The sequence below is a fragment of the Coregonus clupeaformis genome, chromosome 27, assembly GCF_020615455.1.
Source record: "Coregonus clupeaformis isolate EN_2021a chromosome 27, ASM2061545v1, whole genome shotgun sequence".
Taxonomy (NCBI): domain Eukaryota; kingdom Metazoa; phylum Chordata; class Actinopteri; order Salmoniformes; family Salmonidae; genus Coregonus; species Coregonus clupeaformis.
Window position 1 is genome coordinate 11,044,468 of NC_059218.1, and position 21,257 is coordinate 11,065,724.

The 21,257-nt window shown below is 43.2% G+C and overlaps 1 protein-coding gene across 2 annotated transcripts in view; it reads right to left on the reverse strand.

Annotated features, from left to right (window-relative positions):
* LOC121541477 (divergent protein kinase domain 1B) overlaps positions 1–21,257 on the reverse strand; it is a 33,529-nt gene that overhangs the window by 9,142 nt on the left and 3,130 nt on the right. Inside the window, exons 1-4 of one of the 2 annotated variants that reach the window (XM_041850515.2) lie at positions 16,502–17,222; positions 15,307–15,441; positions 1,365–1,472; positions 926–1,102 (exon numbers count right to left, since the gene is read on the reverse strand). In XM_041850515.2, coding sequence (XP_041706449.2) covers positions 926–1,102; positions 1,365–1,472; positions 15,307–15,441; positions 16,502–16,570 — 489 coding nt within the window. In that variant the 5' untranslated portion in view covers positions 16,571–17,222. Of the gene's footprint in view, positions 1–925; positions 1,103–1,364; positions 1,473–15,306; positions 15,442–16,501; positions 17,223–21,257 lie in introns of those variants that run through there. The other variant, XM_041850514.2, reaches the window with a different exon arrangement.

Consider the following 21,257-nt stretch of genomic DNA (forward strand, 5'->3'; position numbering starts at 1 on the left):
ATAATTGGCAGGGGGGCGACACTAATATAATTCAATCTCACAGTTGAGTGGAGCCATTGTGCTGAAAATGTCTGCTATTTCAGCACCTTGTATTGCGCTATATTTGGCACAGGGCTTTAACTCCTAGCTTCCTGCTCTCTCTCTCTCACTTCCCCCTACCATCACACACAACCTGGGAGAATCTCAATTGCATCCTCCTCGCGTCCTCTTTCCTCGCTGCCTCCTCAAAACCCATTGGATGAGAAAACCAGAGGGACCCCCTCTGACCTTCTCCTCCAATGGGGTTTGAGAAGGAGGCGAGGAGAGAGGATGCAAGGAGTATGCAATTGAGATTCTCCCCCTACGTCTACTGCCTCCTTCCATCGCACACTCTCTACCCCCTCTTCTTTCTCTCTCTCCCCCCTCTCTCTCAGTCTTCTTTCCCTCGCTCTCTCTCTGGGGAGCCAGCAGCACTCTGACAGCACACACTAGTAATAAGGTCACTCTGCCCTGCCTTTGTTCCTTCCCAGCACAAACTACATGAAGCCTGTCTACAGAGGAACCGTCCCTCAGATAGACTCAGCTTCACAGTGATTATCAGTTACCATGTTATGTTAGCTTCCGACTAAATATACTGTATCAAGATGCCCTAATTTTCCTCTGCCACAAGGTCAAATTTATTTCCAATAATGGTCCTCACCTCACTTTCTATTATAGAAATGAATGTGAGAAACATTGTGTAAATTACAGTACATTTTTTAAATCTGTTAAATTTCTCATAATACTACAAGTAAGTAACATATTCTTATGTGTGATTGTATTGTATTCGAATGTGCCTGTCTGTAATGCTGCCTGTATTGCCTGACATAACAAAAAAACACCAGTTCCCTTGTGGAAAGTTATTCTATCTAATCTAACTGAGAGGAAGTGAAATGAGCAGCCAGACCTTCAGGAAGCTGTGCAGCATCTCTCTGAACTCGTCCATGGAGGTCCCTCGGGTGGGCTTGTCAAACAGGGTCATTTCCTGTCTCAGTATAGAGTCAGGAGCACCGTCTCCCTTCAGAGGCTCCTCCAGACCACACTTAATGACCACAGGCCTCTCCTTCCACACACCACTGTACACCTACAAACACAGATACACACACAGCCATTAGGTAGAGTAGGTAGTGTGTGGTTTTGTCAAGTGGTGTGCGTGCGTGTGTAATCTCGCAGAGCCAGACGTGTGTCTACGTGTATTGCATATACTCTGGCTACCTTTACACCAGCTGTCAAGTCTGGCGAGCAAGATTAGCCTGTGTAAGGTGGTTGTAACTTGTGAAGTGTGGTTGGCAGCTGGTTGGCTGTGTGCGTGTATTACCTGATGTGTGTGTGTGTGTGTTACCTACCTGGTGTGTGGAGGAGGTGGACATGCATCGCTGCAGGGTCAGAGTCCTTTTCTCACATAGGGCCTTGCAGGACGACCCTGAGACGATGCCTCTTCTGTAGTGGTCACACTGGCACAGACGGACAGGAAACCGGAAATACATCATCACATTATCAACAGGAAGAGGACCCAAGGATCCTACAATCTCTCGCTCATATGTACTATGGCCCGAATCCCAGTTTGTACTATGCCCCGAATCCCACCCGCATGCAAATCATGTATACTGTAGATATCAATGGGGAATTAGTCAGGAATTTCAAGATTCGCACATAGATGTCAAGTAAGGATTTCTTTATTTTCACCCAGTGAGATTCTATGTGTTCTAGTGAGTTATGGATGGGTTAGCTGACAATGTCACGAAAACGATGTGCGCGCTTCCATGGGATAGAAGCCAGCGTGTTGTTGTGATTCTGGATGGCCTGATTGCTAGCAAGAATGACAAGAAACTGCCATCTGGGGAATCGTAAGTGGCTTGTTTCAGCTCGTTTCATCTTGTTCTTGATACCATGTCTATTTACTATTTACCAAGAGAGTTTTCATCCGTATTTTTTGTAGCTGTCTATTCACTACCACAAACCGATGCTGGCACTAAGACCACACTTAACGAGCTGTATAAGGCAATAAGTAAACAAGAAAATGCTCATCCAGAGGCGGCGCTCCTAATTTCTACCAGCATGTCACCTGTGCAACTAGAGGGATAAAAACTCTAGATCACCTTTACTCCACACACAGAGACGCATACAAAGCTCTCCCCCGCCCTCCATTTGGCAAATCAGACCATAACTCTATCCTCCTGATTCCTGCTTACAAGCAAAAACTCAAACAGGAAGTACCAGTGACGCGCTCAATACGGACGTGGTCCAATGAAGTGGATGCTAAACTACAGAACTGTTCCGCTATCGCAGACTGGAATATGTTCAGGGATTCATCCGATGGCATTGAGGAGTTCACCACATCAGTCACCGGCTTCATTAATAAGTGCATCGACGACGTTGTCCCCACAGTGACCATACGTACATATCCCAACCAGAAGCCATGGATTACAGGCAACATCCGCAATGAGCTAAAGGCTAGAGCTGCCGCTTTCAAGGAGCAGGACATAATCCGGACACTCATAAGAAATCCTGCTACGCACTCAGACGAACCATCAAACAGGCAATACAGGACTAAGATCGAATCCTACTACACCGACTCTGATGCTCTTCAGATGTGGCAGGGCTTGCAAACTATCATGGATTACAAAGGGAAACCCAGCCAAGAGCTGCCCATTAACGCGATCTTCCCAAACAAGCTAAATGCCTTCTATGCTCGCTTCGAGGTAAGCAACACTGAACCATGCGTGAGAGCACCAGCTGTTCCGGACGATTGTATGATCACACTCCATAGCTGATGTAAGACCTCTAAAAAGGTTAACATTCACAAGTCCGCAGGACCAGGTGGATTACCAGGATGCATACTCAGAGCATGCGCTGACCAGCTGGCAAGTGACTTCACTGACATTTTCAACCTCTCTCTGATCCAGTCAGTAATACCTACATGTTTCAAGCAAACCACCTAAGAACACCAAGGTAACCCGTCTAAATGACTACCGCCTCGTAGCACTCACATCTGTATCCATGAAATGCTTTGAAAGGCTGGTTATGGCTCACATCAACACCATCACCCCAGAAAACCCTGGACCCACTCCAATTCGCATACTGCCCAAACAGATCCACAGATGGCGCAATCTCTTTGCACTCCACACTGCCCTTTCTCACCTGGAAAAAGGAACACCTATGTGAGAATGCGGTTAATTGACTACAGCTCAGCGTTCAACATCATAGTGCCCTCCAAGCTCATAACTAAGCTAAGGACCCTAGGACTGAACACCTCCCTCTGCAACTGGATCCTGGACTTCCTGACGGGCCGTCCTCAGGTGGTGAGTGTAGGCAACAACACATCCGCCACCCTGACCCTCAACACGGGGACCCCTCAGGGGTGCGTGCTCAGTCCCCTCCTGTACTCCCTGTTCACCCATGACTCCAACACCATCTTTAAGTTTTCCGACGACGCGACGGTGGTAGGCCTGATGAGACAGCCTATAGTGAGAAGGTCAGAAACCTGGCAGTGTGGACAAGACAAAGGAGCTAATGTGGACTACAGGAAATGGAGGGCCGAGCACGCCCCCATCCACATCGACGGGGCTGTAGTGGAGCGGGTCGAGAGCTTCAAGTTCCTCGGTATCCACATCACTAAGGACCTATCATGGTCCAAACACACCAACACAGTCGTGTAGAGGGCACAACAACGCCTCTTCCCCCTCAGGAGACTGAAAAGACTTGGCATGGGCCCTCAGATCCTCAAAACGTTCTACAGCTGCACCATTGAGAGCATCTTGACTGGCTGCATCACCGCTTGGTATGGCAACTACTCGGCATCCGACCGCAAGGCGCTACAGAGGGTAGTGTGTACGGCCCAGTACATCACTGGGGTCGAACTCCCTGCCATCCAGGACCTCTATACCAGGCGATGTCAGAGGAAGGCCCTAAAAATTGTCAAAGACTCCAGCCACCCAAGTCATAGACTGTTCTCTCTGCTACCGTACGGCAAGCAGTGCCGGAGTGCCAAGTCTGGGACCAAAAGGCACCTGAACAGCTTCTACCCCCAAGCCATAAGACTGCTGAACATTTGCTCAAATGGCTACCTGACAATTTACATTGCCACGCTTTATTATGTATTTATTTATCTTAATTGTTTTGCACTGACTCCCTTGCACTGGCTCTATGCACACTCCCTAGACCAGGGGTTCCCAAACTTTTTTCCCCGCGACCCCATTTTGATATCTGAAAATCCTCACAGTCCCAACCATGTGAAAATAATTATGTAATTAACAGCCAATGTTACATTTTGTATTTTGGGCTATGCCAGTCAATTGCAAAACATTCTGACAGTATTTCTGATTGTCTTCTCAACTCACCATCACATACTTTTAATGTGGGGCTATGCCAGTCAATTGCAAATTAGTCTGACATAATGTCTGATTGTCTCTTATCTCACCACCACTAATGAGACGGGTGTGCTTGATGCATGTCGTTTCGGAGATACTCAAAGTCAGGGGACGTGGTCGACAGTGCGCACCTCATCTCTGCTGTCACATCCAACCTGGATCGATATTTGCTTTTAATGCAAATGAGAACACTGAATCCAGCTTCACACAGTCTGAGCTGGCACCATGAGTAATAATGCTTGGAAGGAGACGGCAGTGTATTCCCTTCGAGTCAGGAACAAAAACTCCTCCGTAGTGACCCGTGAATGCGTTGTCTGCAGCATTCGGTCACATGACAGCTCGATCATCTGTTCAATTTCACTTGCCGGCTTGTCAACTGAGCCAGCATCACAATCAAACTTTGTCATGTCCAAGTCTTGGAAGTAGGTCCCAAAGTGCTCTTCCAAGCGTTGGAGGTGAGCAGTCATCACTCATGTGGGACACTCTTTCTTCGGAATCCACTGATTTGGTCACTCATCTGTAGAATGTTTTTGTATTTCCCCTGCATGTTTGCGTTCAGTTCGTTCAGTTTCCCAAGTATGTCTGATAAAAAAATGTTTTTACATCCATTGCGAATGACAACAGTTCCTCTCTCAATTCGAAAAATCTTTCCAACACTCTCCCCCTCGATAACAACTGAGCCTCGGTGTGAAATAGCAAATTGTCATGCTCTGATCCCATATCTCCACACAGTTTTGCAAACAGGCGTGCACACAGTGGATGTGGTTTGATATAGTTTACAATCGAAGTTACCTGCTGCAGTATATCTCCGAGTTCTGCATTCAGCTCTTTTTCTCTCGGTGTATCATACAATGCGTCCATATGGCAGAGGGAGACAAATTCATAACTAGAGTGCGGAGGCCTGACCACCGTCCCGCCATAAATGAAGCCCACTCTGTGCAAAAGCCCACTAGCCGATGGTGGTATAAGGGTCCATTTTACAGCAGCGTAGCAGGTCTAGCAATTCACAGTGATTCAAGTGCAAACTATAGTTTTGGCAAGTGGGTTAGGACATCTACTTTGTGCATAACACAAGTAATTTTTCCAACAATTGTTTACAGACAGATTATTTCACTTATAATTCACTGTATCACAATTCCAGTGGGTCAGAAGTTTACATACACTAAGTTGACCGTGCATTTAAACAGCTTGGAAAATTCCAGAAAATGATGTCATGGCTTTAGAAGCTTCTGATAGGCTAATTGACATAATTTGAGTCAATTGGAGGTGTACCTGTGGATGTATTTCAAGGCCTACCTTCGAACTCAGTGCCTCTTTGCTTGACATCATGGGAAAATCAAAAGAAATCAGCCAAGACCTCAGGAATGTATTTGTAGACCTCCACAAGTCTGGTTGATCCTTGGGAGCAATTTCCAAACGCCTGAAGGTACCACGTTCATCTGTACAAACAATAGTACACAAGTATAAACACCATGGGACCACGCAGCTGTCATACCGCTGTCTCCTAGAGATGAACGTACTTTGGTGCGAATCAATCCCAGAACAACAGCAAAAGGACCTTGTGAAGATGCTGGAGGAAACAGGTACAAAAATATCTATATCCACAGTAAAACGAGTCCTATATCGACATAACCTGAAAGGCCGCTCAGCAAGGAAGAAGCCACTGCTCCAAAACCACCATAAAAAAGCCAGAATAAGGTTTGCAACTGCACATGGGGAGAAAGATTGCATTGTTATGTTTGGGGGGAAAAGGGGGTCGCTTGCAAGCCGAAGAACACCATCCCAACCGTGGAGCACGGGGGTGGCAGCATCATGCTGTGGGGGTCCTTTGCTGCAGGAGGGACTGGTGCACTTCACAAAAGAGATGGCGTCATGAGGAAGGAAAATTATGTGGATATATTGAAGCAACATCTCAAGACATCAGTCAGGAAGTTAAAGCTTGGTTGCAAATGGACAATGACCCCAAGCATACTTCCAAAGTTGTGGCAAAATTGCTTAAGGACAACAAAGTCAAGGTATTGGAGTGGCAATGCTACCAAATACTAATTGAGTGTATGTAAACTTCTGACCCACTGGGAATGTGATGAAAGAAATAAAAGCTGAAATAAATAATTATCTCTACTATTATTCTGACATTTCACATTCTTAAAATAAAGTGATCCTAACTGACCTAAGACAGGGAATTTTTACTAGGATTAAATGTCAGGAATTGTGAAAAACTGAGTTTAAATTTATTTGGCTAAAGTGTATGTAAACTTCCGACTTCAACTGTATCTGCATTCCCTAACTAAGTAAGTGAAGAAATATAGCTAGCTCTCGCTCTCTCTTGCTTCTCCTTCTATTTTTGAAGAAATTAATTTCTTCAAAACTGTTAAACTATTGTCTTTCTCTCTCTTTGAGTCAACTACTCACCACATTTTATTCACTGCAGTGCTAGCTAGCTTATGCTTTCAGTACTAGATTCATTCTCTGATCCTTTGATTGGGTGGACAACATGTCAGTTCATGCTGCAAGAGCTCTGATAGGTTGGAGGACGTCCTCTGGAAGTTGTCATAATTACTGTGTAAGTCTATGGAAAGGGGATGAGAACCCAGAGCCTCCTATGTTTTGTATTGAAGTCAATGTACCCAGAGGAGGACAGAAACTAGCTGTCCTCCGGCTACACCATGGTGCTACCCTACAGAGTACGTTTGAGGCTACTGTGGACCTTCAATGCAAAACAGTGTGTTTTAATCAATTATTTGGTGACGTGAATATATTTAGTATAGTTTTATCTAAAAGGGATAACTTTTAATTGTTTCAATATTTGTATTTTTCTGAAATTGGCCCTCCCCTTCCTCCTCTGAGGAGCCTCCACTGATGTACATACTGTGTTACCTCAATTACCTTAACTACATCGTATCCCTGTATATTGACTCGGTAATGGTACTCCTTGTATATAGCCTCGTTATTGTTTTTATTGTGTTACTATTTCCTTTTCTATTTAGCAAATATTATCTTACTTTTTAACTCTGCATTGTTGGGAATGGGCTCGTAAGTAAGCATTTCACTGCAAAGTCTACACCTGTTGTATTCGGCGCATGTGACCAATACAATTAAAATGTTTTATTTTATGTCTTGTTTTGAGGTGTTTTCACTGATTTCATGTCAATGCTAATATAGCAAATATTCGCTAGCTAGCTAACCAACAACTGTAACGATGTATTTGAGAGACAACAAGTGCTCATTGTGCACATTTATTTATGTTTTCATTAAACATTGGAGACGAAATATAGCTTACATGTTGTCAACAATCTAAGCCAATCCCGTCTATTTTGCCCCATAGTTGCGCACAAGTTGGTTTTGTTGCTAAACAACCAACCCATCTATAGGTAGTCATCCCAGGATTGAGCTTCATTGTTGGCACTTTAGTGATGTAGCCGTTGCACCACACCACTCTCCCTAAAAATATCTCTAAAAGACTGTTTGCAGAAGCAGCAAGAAGAAATGGTCACAGCATAAATTAGCATGCGTGTGTGGGTGTGAGATAATCTTGCTTGGGAAACATCCAGGCAGCCCGCCAGCCTGTACCTAACTACACTGCTATAAGAGCTAGCTCCAGTAAAATGAGATCCACTCAAACAGCATGAATCGTACAAAACAAAAAGAAAGACTACAGGCTGCCACCTCCTCCTCCACTGTATGGTGGTTGCTATGGTAATATGACTTAATTTTGGCCACTTTGGATTGCGAGCCAACCAATTAAAGGACTTTTTTAAATAATTGTTTTCTATCTTCCTTTGGGGGGAGGGTAATTCTGCAGGCCCAGCTAGTTGTCCTTAATGTCGCAGTAATGTGCAGATTACCCTGGGAGTATACACAACATTGACAACACTCTATTCTCTCACTCCTTCCTTCTCTCTCTTAAACGCTCTCCCTCTAACACACACACAGAATCCCAAATTACCCCCTTTTCCCTGGCCCTCGCCTCCGCCATATGCACAAGTGTCCCAAAGCAGAGGAGTGAAAATTATGGAGGGTGTAGGGGATAATTAGACCCTCCAATAACCACTCAGACCGAGCCAGCAACGCTGCCGGCTTCAGAGCGAAATGGAATCCCATAAGGCACCGCATTATTTTAGAGTTTGCACAATTTTACACAAAAGAATGGAGAAGCGTGTTTAATTTAATTTGATTTTTCATTAGAATTTCATGCTTGTTTAATTATTTGAAAGTGGAATCTGAATTGCATCATTCAAGTCACGTAGCCCATCCGACCGGCAGATGGAGCTATTATCATCTGAATCACACTGGAATGTATGCAGCCAGCTATACACTTGTGTCCCCCGGCGACAGGCTCTTACATAAAACATCCTGCATTCAGGCTGCAAGGGCGTCGATTTCCTCCTTAACTAGCTTTATTGGCGAGCCACCGAAAAAAAAACTACAAATATGCGTAATGTCTTAATAAATAAAAAAATCCACGACCATTCTAGAGTGGCTAATGCTACTTCCCTATGTTGCACACGGGGTTGAGCCAGGGGTAAACAACAGACTGCTGCAACCTGATTGGTTGAACATCAGGAAGTACCATTAGCCCCTCTAGCATGGTGGTGGAACATTTTGTTTTTATTAAGACAGTATTGCTGCCATCTTGTGGACAAAATCTAAACTACACCTAGATTCCTACATCACTGTCAGGCCTTTCAGGTCTTGCATTTCAAAGTTGATGCAAAAAAACACACTTTTTGGTTTTTGTATTATCTTTTACCAGATCTAATGTGTTATATTCTCCTACATTAATTTCACATTTCCAAACTTCAAAGTGTTTCCTTTCAAATGATATCAAGAATATGCATATCATTGCTTCAGGTCCTGAGCTACAGGCAGTTAGAGTTGGGTATGTCATTTTAGGCGAAAATTGAAAAAAAAAGTCAGATCCTTAAGAGGTTTTAAGGAGGAAATCAACACCCTTGCAGCATGAATGGAGGATGTTTTATGTCGCAACCCCTATTACTAGCCTGTTCAACCTCTCTTTCGTAACGTCTGAGATCCCCAGAGATTGGAAAGCTGCCGTGGTCATCCCCCTCTTCAAAGGGGGTGACACTCTAGATCCAAACTGTTACAGACCTATATCCATCCTGCCCTGCCTTTCGAAAGTTTTTGAAAGCCAAGTTAACAAACAGATCACCGACCATTTCGAATCCCACCGTACCTTCTCCGCTATGCAATCCGGTTTCCGAGCTGGTCATGGGTGCACCTCAGCCACGCTCAAGGTCCTAAACGATATTATAACCGCGATTGATAATAGACAGTACTGTGCAGCCGTCTTCATCGACCTGGCCAAGGCTTTCGACTCTGTCAACCACCGCATTCTTATTGGCAGACTAAATAGCCTTGGTTTCTCAAATGACTGCCTCGCCTGGTTCACCAACTACTTCTCAGATAGAGTTCAATGTGTCAAATCGGAGGGCCTGTTGTCTGGACCTATGGCAGTCTCTATGGGGGTGCCACAGGGTTCAATTCTTGGGCCGACTCTTTTCTCTGTGTATATCAATGATGTCGCTCTTGCTGCTGGTGACTCTCAGATCCACCTCTACGCAGACAACACCATTTTGTATACATCTGGCCCTTCATTGGACACTGTGTTAACAAACCTCCAAACGAGCTTCAATGCCATACAACATTCCTTCAGTAGCCCCCAACTGCTCTTAAACACTAGTAAAACTAAATGCATGCTCTTCAATCGAACGCTGCTGGCACCCGCCCACCCGACTTGAATCACTACTCTCGACGGGTCTGACCTAGAGTATGTGGACAACTACAAATACCTAGGTGTCTGGTTAGACTGTAAACTCTCCTTCCAGACTCACATTAAGCATCTCCAATCGAAAGTTAAATCTAGAATCGGCTTCCTATTACGCAACAAAGCCTCCTTCACTCATGCTGCCAAACATGCCCTCGTAAAACTGACTATCCTACCGATCCTTGACTTCGGCGATGTCATTTACAAAATAGCCTCCAACACTCTACTCAGCAAATTGGATGTAGTCTATCACAGTGCCATCCGTTTTGTCACCAAAGCCCCATATACTACCCACCACTGTGACCTGTACGCTCTTGTTGGCTGGTCCTCACTACATATTCGTCGCCAAACCCACTGGCTCCAGGCCATCTATAAATCACTGCTAGGCAAATTCCCGCCTTATCTTAGCTCATTGGTCACCATAGCAACATCCACCCGTAGTATGCGCTCCAGCAGGTATATCTCACTGGTCATCCCAAAAGCCAACACCTCCTTTGGCCGCCATTCCTTCCAGTTCTCTGCTGCCAATGACTGGAACGAATTGCAAAAATCTCTGAAGCTGGAGACTCTTATCTCCCTCACTAACTTTAAGCATCAGTTGTCAGAGCACCTTACCGATCACTGCACCTGTACACAGCCCATCTGAAATTAGCCCAACCAACTACCTCATCCCCATATTGTTATTTATTTTGCTCATTTGCACCCCAGTATCTCTATTTGGACATCATCTCTTGCACATCTACCATTCCAGTGTTAATACTAATTGTAATTATTTTGCACTATGGCCTATTTATTGCCTTACCTCCATAACTTGCTACATTTGAACACACTGTATATATATTTTCTGTTGTATTTTTGACTATGTTTTGTTTTACCCCATATGTAACTCTGTGTTGTTGTTTTTATCGCACTGCTTTGCTTTATCTTGGCCAGGTCGCAGTTGTAAATGAGAACTTGTTCTCAAATGGCTTACTTGGTTAAATAAGGGTGAAATAAAAAATAAAAATAAAATGTACGAGCCGGTATTTGATCGCTGACAAATTTAGCTTATTGATTCCACCCAAACTGGCCCTTTTAATTTATAGGATTCACATAATATTCAACAAATATAGTACCCAAAATGCGAATATCGACCAAACTTCCTATCGTTGAGTAAGACATGAGGAATCCAATAAAATGGTCAAAAGTTACCCACGGATCCCCCACGCCAATCCCACCCCAACAACCAGTATACAGTATCAACATAATATTCCAACCCAACTCTCCTTGAATAGTGGCAGCTCTCTGAGACGGTTATGGTGCAACTCTCATAATGAAGACAGTTCCTAAACTTTGATGGGGAAATGGTCTATGACTAAAATGTTGTGACAACCCTAATAAAATAATACATGTATAAACCATTGCATGGCAGTCAAATGTTTTTCAATACAATTCTTAGAAAACATCTCTGATTTGTGACATTTACCATTAAACCCAACTATTAGTAACACACTACACCGTCATGGATTAAAATCCTGCAGCGCACGCAAGGTCCCCCTGCTCAAGCCAGTGCATGTCCAGGCCCGTCTGAAGTTTGCCAATGACCATCTGGATGATCCAGAGGAGGAATGGGTGAAGGTCATGTGTTCTGATGAGACAAAAATAGAGCTTTTTGGTCTAAACTCCACTCGCCGTGTTTGGAGGAAGAAGAAGGATGAGTACAACCCCAAGAACACCATCCCAACCGTGAAGCATGGAGGTGGAAACATCATTCTTTGGGGATGCTTTTCTGCAAAGGGGACAGGACGACTGCACCGTATTGAGGGGAGGATGGATGGGGCCATGTATCGCGAGATCTTGGCCAACAACCTCGTGGCTGGGTCTTCCAGCATGACAACGACCCGAAACACACAGCCAGGGCAACTAAGGAGTGGCTCCGTAATAAGCATCTCAAGGTGTTGGAGTGGCCTGTCCAGTCTCCAGACCTGAACCCAATAGAAAATCTTTGGAGGGAGCTGAAAGTCCGTATTGCCCAGCGACAGCCCCGAAACCTGAAGGATCTGGAGAAGGTCTGTATGGAGGAGTGGGCCAAAATCCCTGCTGCAGTGTGTGCAAACCTGGTCAAGACCTACAGGAAACGTATGATCTCTGTAATTGCAAACAAAGGTTTCTGTACCAAATATTAAGTTCTGCTTTTCTGATGTATCAAATACTTATGTCATGCAATTAATTACTTAAAAATCATACAATGTGATTTTCTGGATTTTTGTTTTAGATTCCGTCTCTCACAGTTGAAGTGTACCTATGATAAAAATTACAGACCTCTACATGCTTTGTAAGTAGGAAAACCTGCAAAATCGGCAGTGTATCAAATACTTGTTCTCCCCACTGTATAGTGGGCAAAGCCTAGTACTTTCACACTAATTTATGCTAAATAATGCAAGCGACTTCAATGGCTAATTTCTCTGAACAGGGGGGAAAAAACTATCAGATTCACAGGGAATACATTACATAGGATGAAGAAGCAATACACCAAGCCGCAGCACCACACTACTTGTCAGACAAAAATAACTGATACCGTTTCCCTTGTGTAAAGTTATTAGATCTAATATAAATTGGGGTGGGATTAGCGTGGGTCTGTGGGTGGCTTTTGATAATGTTATTGGATTCCTCATGTCTTACTCGTTGATAAGAAGAATTATGGTCCAAATCGGATGTTAGGTACTATATTTATTGAAGATTATATTAATCCTATAAATTAAAATGGCCAATTTGGGTGCAATTAATTAGCTTAATTTCTCAGAGATCAAATTAAATTTCAACAAAATACTATTTCAAGAATACTAATGTTATGTTTCTAACTACAGAAACAGATTCACCACAATCTGATTGTGGGTGTCGAAATCCTATTTTTTGTGCTTTTTGAATTTTGAATTCAGGCTGTAACACAACAAAATGTGGAATAAATCAAGAGGTATGAATACTTTCTGAAGGCACTGTAGATGTAATATTTGGTTATTTCTCATCACTGTTTATCACAGGGAACAATTAAGCTAGAGTAGAGTCACTTATCTTGTGGCCTGGCTATCAGACAAGCCAGAGATACAGGCTGCCTCTGAAATGGCACCCTAATCCCTACTTAGTGCACAACATTTGGGCAGAGGGAATAGGATGCCATTTCGGACGCAACCACTCTGTTACATCACTGATTTCTCGTCCAGTGTTAATTACTCTTATCAGGCATTCTGTTAATTACTTTTAACTGGTCCCCATCTGCTACAGTATTAGAAGAGGAAACATATTGCACTCAGCAGCCACTGACACATACAATACAGATTCCCTTTTCCTCTTTTGGGTTCTCTTTAATTCTTGCCATCTGACCGTTTCCATCTCCATATAAAGGGTGGATGCACCTGTGAATAATCAAACAAGGTGTGTGTGTGTGTGTCTGTGTCTGTGTCTGTGTCTGTGTCTGTGTGCGTGTCTGTGTGTGTGGACAAGGTTGGGGAGTAATGGATTACAAGAAAACTGTAACCAGTTACAGGCAAAAATATTGTAATCAGATTACAGATACTTTTGAAAAACTAAATGATTACTTCTAGGATTACTTTTAAATTCAGAAAGGATGTTTTTTTTTTGGGGTGGGGGGTGGATCAGCTTAATATTGCAGATAGATTGTATCTTCTATCAATGTAATTGTCTGCATCACTTCCAATCCCCCATGTTTTTTATATATATACTCCCCTTTATTACTTTTCAACCCCGCCATCCTTTCCCTACTTGGAGTAAATTAGTGAACAACAATGCCCAGGCCTCTACTTCCGGTCTATACTTACTATCTACACCGCCTTACAGACTGTGGTTGTTGTGGATGGCTGTTCACAAATGTATGTGTACTTAACCCAATGAAGGTTGAATTGAAGAAGTTTAAGCTGCCTATCAATCATTGTTTTTGCAACCAGGGGTGTATTCATTACGGAAATCGTTTACCATTTAAGAACCAAACGGAAGCAAACAGAGCAAAACAAGACAAATTCAGGTAGGTCCCTCCCCGTTTCGTTCCGTTTGCTTCCGTTTAAGAAAGTTTTTGCAACAGAATCCGAGAAATGAATACGCCCCAGTGGACAGCCAGTGAAAACTGCGCTCTTGCAACAGCTGCATAGTGTTGATCCCAGCCTACGAAATAAATGTTTGAGTTCCTCCCTTCTAAACTCCTCAGTGTTATTGTGCTCCATACTGTCAAAAACGAGTTTAATTTAAGAAGACCACAAGTGGGGCTTTTATTTTCTTCATGGAAAATGTCCATCTAATTTTTCACATGCAAATAGCACTTTTCGGTAGTGCTCAAAGATTGCCATTCCAAGTGCAGCATTTATTTTTCAACTCGAAGTAATGAGCCCAATCAGTCGTCCATGACAAAAAAACTAAACTAAAAAAAAAGATTATGCTAATTAGTCCTTAGTTTTGGGGTTATGCTCAGGTAAAACAATTTAGCTAATCTATATTTCCAAGGCCTATTCTTAAAGAAATGTAAAAATATAGCCTAATTGTATTATTATCTGTAGTAGAAAGCAATGGGTTAAAGAAGCCTACATAGCCAACCCATAAAGTAAAATGTTTTTTATTTTTTATTTTATTTTTTTAAATGCAACATCCATTTATGGCCAGCTATGTAAACTCTAACATTGATTTATCCTGCAATAGATGTCGTTCAATTGGTAATATTCATTTTTCTCTTCTTCTAATGCCTCTTAAGCAGGTTGACGTTTATTGGGATGAGTCTTGTCCTTAAGAGACAGTGCAACTGAGCGATTTCCGCTAGATGGGCCAGCTGCAAAGTCAAAATTGGCTATATTGTAAACATTTATGAAAACAATAATGTATTTAAGGTTATGTTGGGCATTAGGGTTAGCAGTGCGGTTAGGGTTAAGGTTAGCTTTAAAATCAGATTTTATAACTTTGTGGCTGTGTCAGATACTAACCTGCGCCTCTTTAGGGGAAAGTAGTCTAAAAGTAACTGAAAGTAATCAGATTACGTTATTGAGTTTGGGTAATCCAAAAGTTACATTACTGATTCCAATTTTGGACAGGTAACTAGTAACTAACGGATTTAAAAAGTAACCTACCCAATCCTGTGAGCACACTCATACTTACGATGACCATGTGGCAGACATGTCCTCGGCAGAGCTCGGAGTAGGAGGCGTACTGCATGTAGAGGACCCAGCTGGCCACCAGGATACCCAACCAGGCCAGCAGCAAGTACTTCACCTTTAACACCGGGAGACGACTCTACATGGGAGAGAGAAAGAGACCATTGTCATTCTGTAGATGCCTTTATCCAAGGCGATTTACAGAAGTGTCAGCATTGTATGTGGCCCATGCGGGAATCAGTCTTACAACCCTGATTTTGCCAGCAGCATGCTCTAACTCCCTGAGCCATTAGCACCTGTATTTACAGTTATCTGTAGTGCCGTGCCAGAGAGGGATATTTACAAAGTACACATTTTTTATCAGATTCACTCTTGTTGAACCATCTCATGCGCAAAGAAATCTGTAGCCACACAAGCCATAGACTGTTCTCTCTGCTTCCGCAAGGCAAGCGATACCGGTGAATCAAGTCTGACACCAACAGGCTCCTTAACAGCTTCTACCCCAAGCCATAAGACTGTTAAATAGCTAACAAAATGGCTACACGGACTATCTGAGTTTATCCTTTTTTATTTTTTTCTCTATGCACACTGACAGGGTCCTACACACTCACACACACTGACACTCCAACACACAATTCATAATTTGCTCACACACACACATAATATGCACATACATTTATACTGACTCTACACACACGCACACATCATATACGCTGCTGCTACTCTGTTTATCATATATCCTGATGCCTAGTCACCTTACCCCAATACATATCTACCTCTATCACTCCAGTATCCCTGCACATTGTAAATATGGTACTGGAACTGACTGACTGACTCAAATCTTTCCACATTGATATGCAATAGCACCTCATTGACCACAAGGCAATAAACCTGTTTTCACCTTTGTGCAGCCAAAATAAAATCTATACACTTGTATGAAAAATGTATGCACTCACTAACTGTAAATCGCTCTGGATTAGAGCGTCTGCTAAATGACTAAAATGTAAATGTAAATGTTTATGATGTTATTAGGCCTACCTAATTATAAGTATATGGTTCGCCTATTATTGACAAATACGGAGAGAGAGAGAGCGAGAGAGAGAGAGAGAGAGAGAGAGAGAGAGCTCTTCATTTGTGATTATCTGATGGCCTAGGGCACAAAAACAAAAACGCAGCCAAATCTCTGGTACTGGTCCCACCTGCAGCCCCTTCGACAGAGGGCAAAACAGCACCAGGTGCACGAGTCTCCGTAAACCTCTGGGCATCATGAGCGATTAGGACGCGCTCGTGCTGGAATGGCAAATCACTGATCGGTATTCCCGTCGTGTCACATCCTTTGGACCAGCATCTCCCGTCTGAGCACAATAAACTGACATCACTCGTTCAACCCCATAGCATTCAGTGTTGTGCGCATTTGTCATGCGATATTTGCATGAGGGGCAAAGACCTTTTGTGAAAATGAAAGACAAAATCACGCAAAAGACTAAATCAACAGTCCAGAGTGAAGGCGATGAGTCTGGTCAGCGAGACAGAGGGCATCGTTTCATAATCCTATTTAACAAGAACGCCATTATTTTTGCAGAAAATAATAACCGATCCAAAGCTTTCACCCGTCCTTGGGGAAAAATACAAAAGTGGAGCGATATTCCGTTCAGATCATGCAGAATGACATTCTGGGCACACGCGTTTTCAGCTGCCGAGGCGCCATCGATTAGGACAGTAGATAAATCCTGTCCTACTCCTCTGTTTCAACAAATAAATCATGTATAGCTACCCCGTTTTCCAAATATAGTAGCTTTCTTGAATATGATACGCTGCTACCCCTTCGGACTCCACGAACCAACCCTCGTTCGTTACAGAGCTGTTGTAGCGATTGATGTGAGTGCAATTTTAAAAGGGAAAGTTACAGATCTCAGCTGGCTTCGCAGCTTTTAGACCGCCGGCATAAATAGAACATCACTCCTTTAAATTCCACAAACACACACACACACACACACACACACACACACACACACACACACACACACACACACACACACAGTGATTTGGGTTCAACTATCTCTCTCTCTTTCTCTCTCTCTCTCTCTCCCTCTCTCTCTCTAAATATCTATTTTTGCAGCTCACCTTTCCACCCCTCTCAGTATTATCAATGTGTATTTCTGTTCTGTCTATTGCTCTGTCCTCTCACTGTCTTCATGTATAATTGAGATGAGAGAGAGAGGGAGAGAGATACTGCGACAGAGAGAGAGATACTTCCACCTCTGCTGTGTGTCTATGAAATGTAGTCCATAGGATCTAAATGTTCTTAAGGCGGTTTAAAATTAATATAATTTGCCTGTCAATTTCGGTCATTGTTGTTGATCCAATTGCCTTGGAAGAACTTGGACACATTCACAGACAGCTCCCCCTTACCCCACCCCATCCACCTCTAGCAGCTGGAATAGCATGGGCAGACTATTGTTGTTAAGTCACTGAGACTGTCCACAACTACTACACGGACATGCACAGTGGAACAAAAAAAATGATTTAGGCTATAGGAGTCACAGCAGGACAATGAGACACTTATTTTAACTGAGCTGAAGAGACCTAAATGGTTGCACTTCATCATATCAACAGTAGAGGGAAACAGAGCACCGTGCACACATGATTGCCTGACAAAAATAACAGGGTACCAGGGTGATCTTCTCATATGAGGAGAAGATGCTGGAAAAAATCATGGAATCGCAACTCAGTTCAATATGCCCAAAAATGATAGATGCATAAGCAATAAACAACACTGTAAATGTATACGGAAATATTTGGGCTCTTGTCCAAAACCATAAAACTATTCTGTATGATACAGTATCCCTAAATATAAATAATCCATCGACTTCCTATGAGGTTTCTTCCAATCATATCACTGCAACTATTTACAATCAGATTACTGCACTTACTGATTGTGTAAAAACAATAAAACTATGTTGACTGTATAAATTATGACAGTGAAAGACAATCATAATGAATCAATGCTGTGTTTCAATGCTGTTTTGCCTAATCCTGAAACTGCTGTTCTACTCAATCAAAACCTTCAATCAAAAACTAGTCTTTGATTGAGTACAATAAGAATCACTGCAGTCACTCAAGGATTAATTATCTGGCATCGGTCCAAAGCGTCTCTAGTTAACAAACAGCAGATACACGGTCTGAGACCTGAGGCGCCGGGCAGGGCTGGATTACACTCCTGGATTATCACAACTAATCCCGTTATAGCTGTAATCTAAATCTGGCACATTGACTCCTGAACAACTTAATTTATAATAGGGATAAACGTAAACGTCTCTTCACGGTCAGAAATGATGAAATCTGGTTAAGCTTAGACCATAGTTGACAAGGACTTTGTTGTACAAACGAAACAAACAATATATATATATATTTTTTTTTTTCCCTTTTTTGTATTGAAGACCTCAAACCATCAGGTCCATCTCGCTGAGTGTACTGAGTGCTGGTAGGGAGTCCACCAACATGTATATCAGAGTGTCCTCAGCTCTGTCCCACGATGTGTGAGTCAAACATGAGTCATCCTTAGATAGAAGTCAAAGAAGATTTCTATATGAGAGGGCATGCGGAACATTGTATGAATGTCTAATGCATCATTTACTTCAGATATTGTATATACAGTGCATATGGAAAGTATTCAGACCCCTTGATTCTTTACACATTTTCTTATGTTAGTCTTATTCTGAAATGGATTGAATAGATTTTTCCCCTCAATCTACACACAATACCCCATAATGACAAAGCAAAAACAGGTTTTTAGAAATGTTTGCTAATTTATAAAAAATTTAAAAACTGAAATATCACATTTACACAAGTATTCAGACCCTTTACTCAGTACTTTGTTGAAACACCTTTGGCAGCGATTACAGCCTTGAGTCTTCTTGGGTATGACGCTACAAGCTTTGCACACCTGTATTTGGGGAGTTTCTCCCATTCTTTTCTGCAGATCCTCTCAAGCTCTGTCAGGTTGGATGGGGAGCGTCGCTGCACAGACATTTTCAGGTCTCTCCAGAGATGTTCGATTGGGTTCAAGTCCGGGCTCTGTCTAGGCCACTCAAAGACATTCAGAGACTTGTCCCGAAGCCACTCCTGTGTTGTCTTGGCTGTGTGCTTAGGGTCGTTATCCTGTTGGAAGGTGAACCTTCACCCCAGTCTGAGGTCCTGAGGGCTCTTGAGCAGGTTTTCATCAAGGAACTCTCTGTACTTTGTTCCGTTTATCTTTCCCTGAATCCTGACTAGTCTCCCAGTCCCTGCCGATGAAAAACATCCCCACAGCATGATGCTGCCACCACCATGCTTCACTGTAGGGATGGTGCCAGGTTTCCTCCAGATGTAACGCTTGGCATTCAGGCCAAAGAGTTCAATCTTGGTTTCATCAGACCAGAGAATCTTGTTTCGCATGGTCTGAGAGTCCTTTAGATGCCTTTTGGCCTACTCCAAGTGGGCTGTCATGTGCCTTTTACTGAGGAGTGGCTTCCGTCTGGCCACTTTACCATAAATGCCTGATTGGTGGAGTGCTGCAGAGATGGTTGTCCATCTGGAAGGTTCTCCCATCTCCACAGAGGAACTCTGGAGCTCTGTCAAAGTGACCATCGGGTTCTTGGTCACCTCCCTGACCAAGGCCCTTCTCCCCCGATTGCTCAGTTAGGCCGGGTGGCCAGCTCTAGGAAGAGTCTTGGCGGTTCCAAACTTCTTCCATTTAAGAATGATGGAGGCCACTGTGTTCCTGGGGACCTTCAATGCTGCAGACATTTTTTGGTACCCTTCCCCAGATCTGTGCCTTGACACAATCCTCCCTCGGCTTGATTTTAGCTCTAACATGCGCTGTCCACTATGGGACCTTATATAGACAGGTGTGTGGCTTTCCAAATCATGTCCAATCAATTGAATTTACCACAGGTGGACTCCAATCAAGTTGTAGAAACATCTCAAGGATGATCAATGGAAACATGATGCACCTGAGCTCAATTTTGAGTCTCATAGCAAAGGGTCTGAATACTTATGTAAATAAGGTATTTCTGTTTTTTATTTTTAATAAACTTGCTAAAAATTCTAAAAACCTGTTTTCGCTTTGTCATTTTGGAGTACTGCGTGTAGATTAATGAGGGATTTTTTTTATTGAATACATTTTAGAATAAGGCTGTAATTTAACAAAATGTAGAAAAACTTTTCAGAATGCACAGCATATTGTATATATCTCCTGGACTACAGGAGACAGCAGAGAGAGCACGCCCCCATCCATATCGACGGGGCCGCGGTAGAGAGGGTCAAAAGCTTCACGTTCCTCTGCGTGCACATCACTGACAACCTGAAATGGTCCCTTCACACAGACAGTGTGGTGAAGAAGGCGCAACAGTGCCTCTTCAAACTCAGGAGGCTGAAGAAATTTGGCTTCGTGAGGGTCTTGCCTAAGACCCTCATGAACTTCTACAGATGCACCATTGAGAGCATCCTGTTAGGCTGTATCACCGCCTGGTATGGCAATTGCACCGTCCGCAACTGCAGGGCTCTTCAGGGGGTGGTGCGGTCAGCCCAACGCATCACCAGGGGCACACTGCCTGCCCTCCAGGACATCTACAGCACCCTGTGTCACAGGAAGGCCAAGAACATAATCAAGGACCTCAGCCACCCGAGCCACAGCCTGTTCACCCCGCTACCATCTAGAAGGCGGAGACAGTATAGGTGCATCAAAGCTGGGACCGAGAGACTGAGAAACAGCTTCTATCTCCAGGCCATCAGACTGTTAAACAGTCACCACTAGCCACGAGAGAGAGAACGGGAAAGGGAGAGAGAATAAGATGCTGCACAGCCCAACAAATATCTTATGAAGATGTTAAGAGGATGACAAATAACTTGAGTTTCAACCTGAGTTTGGCCCCAGGCATCAACAGCAATAATGCATTTTTCAATGTGCCCACT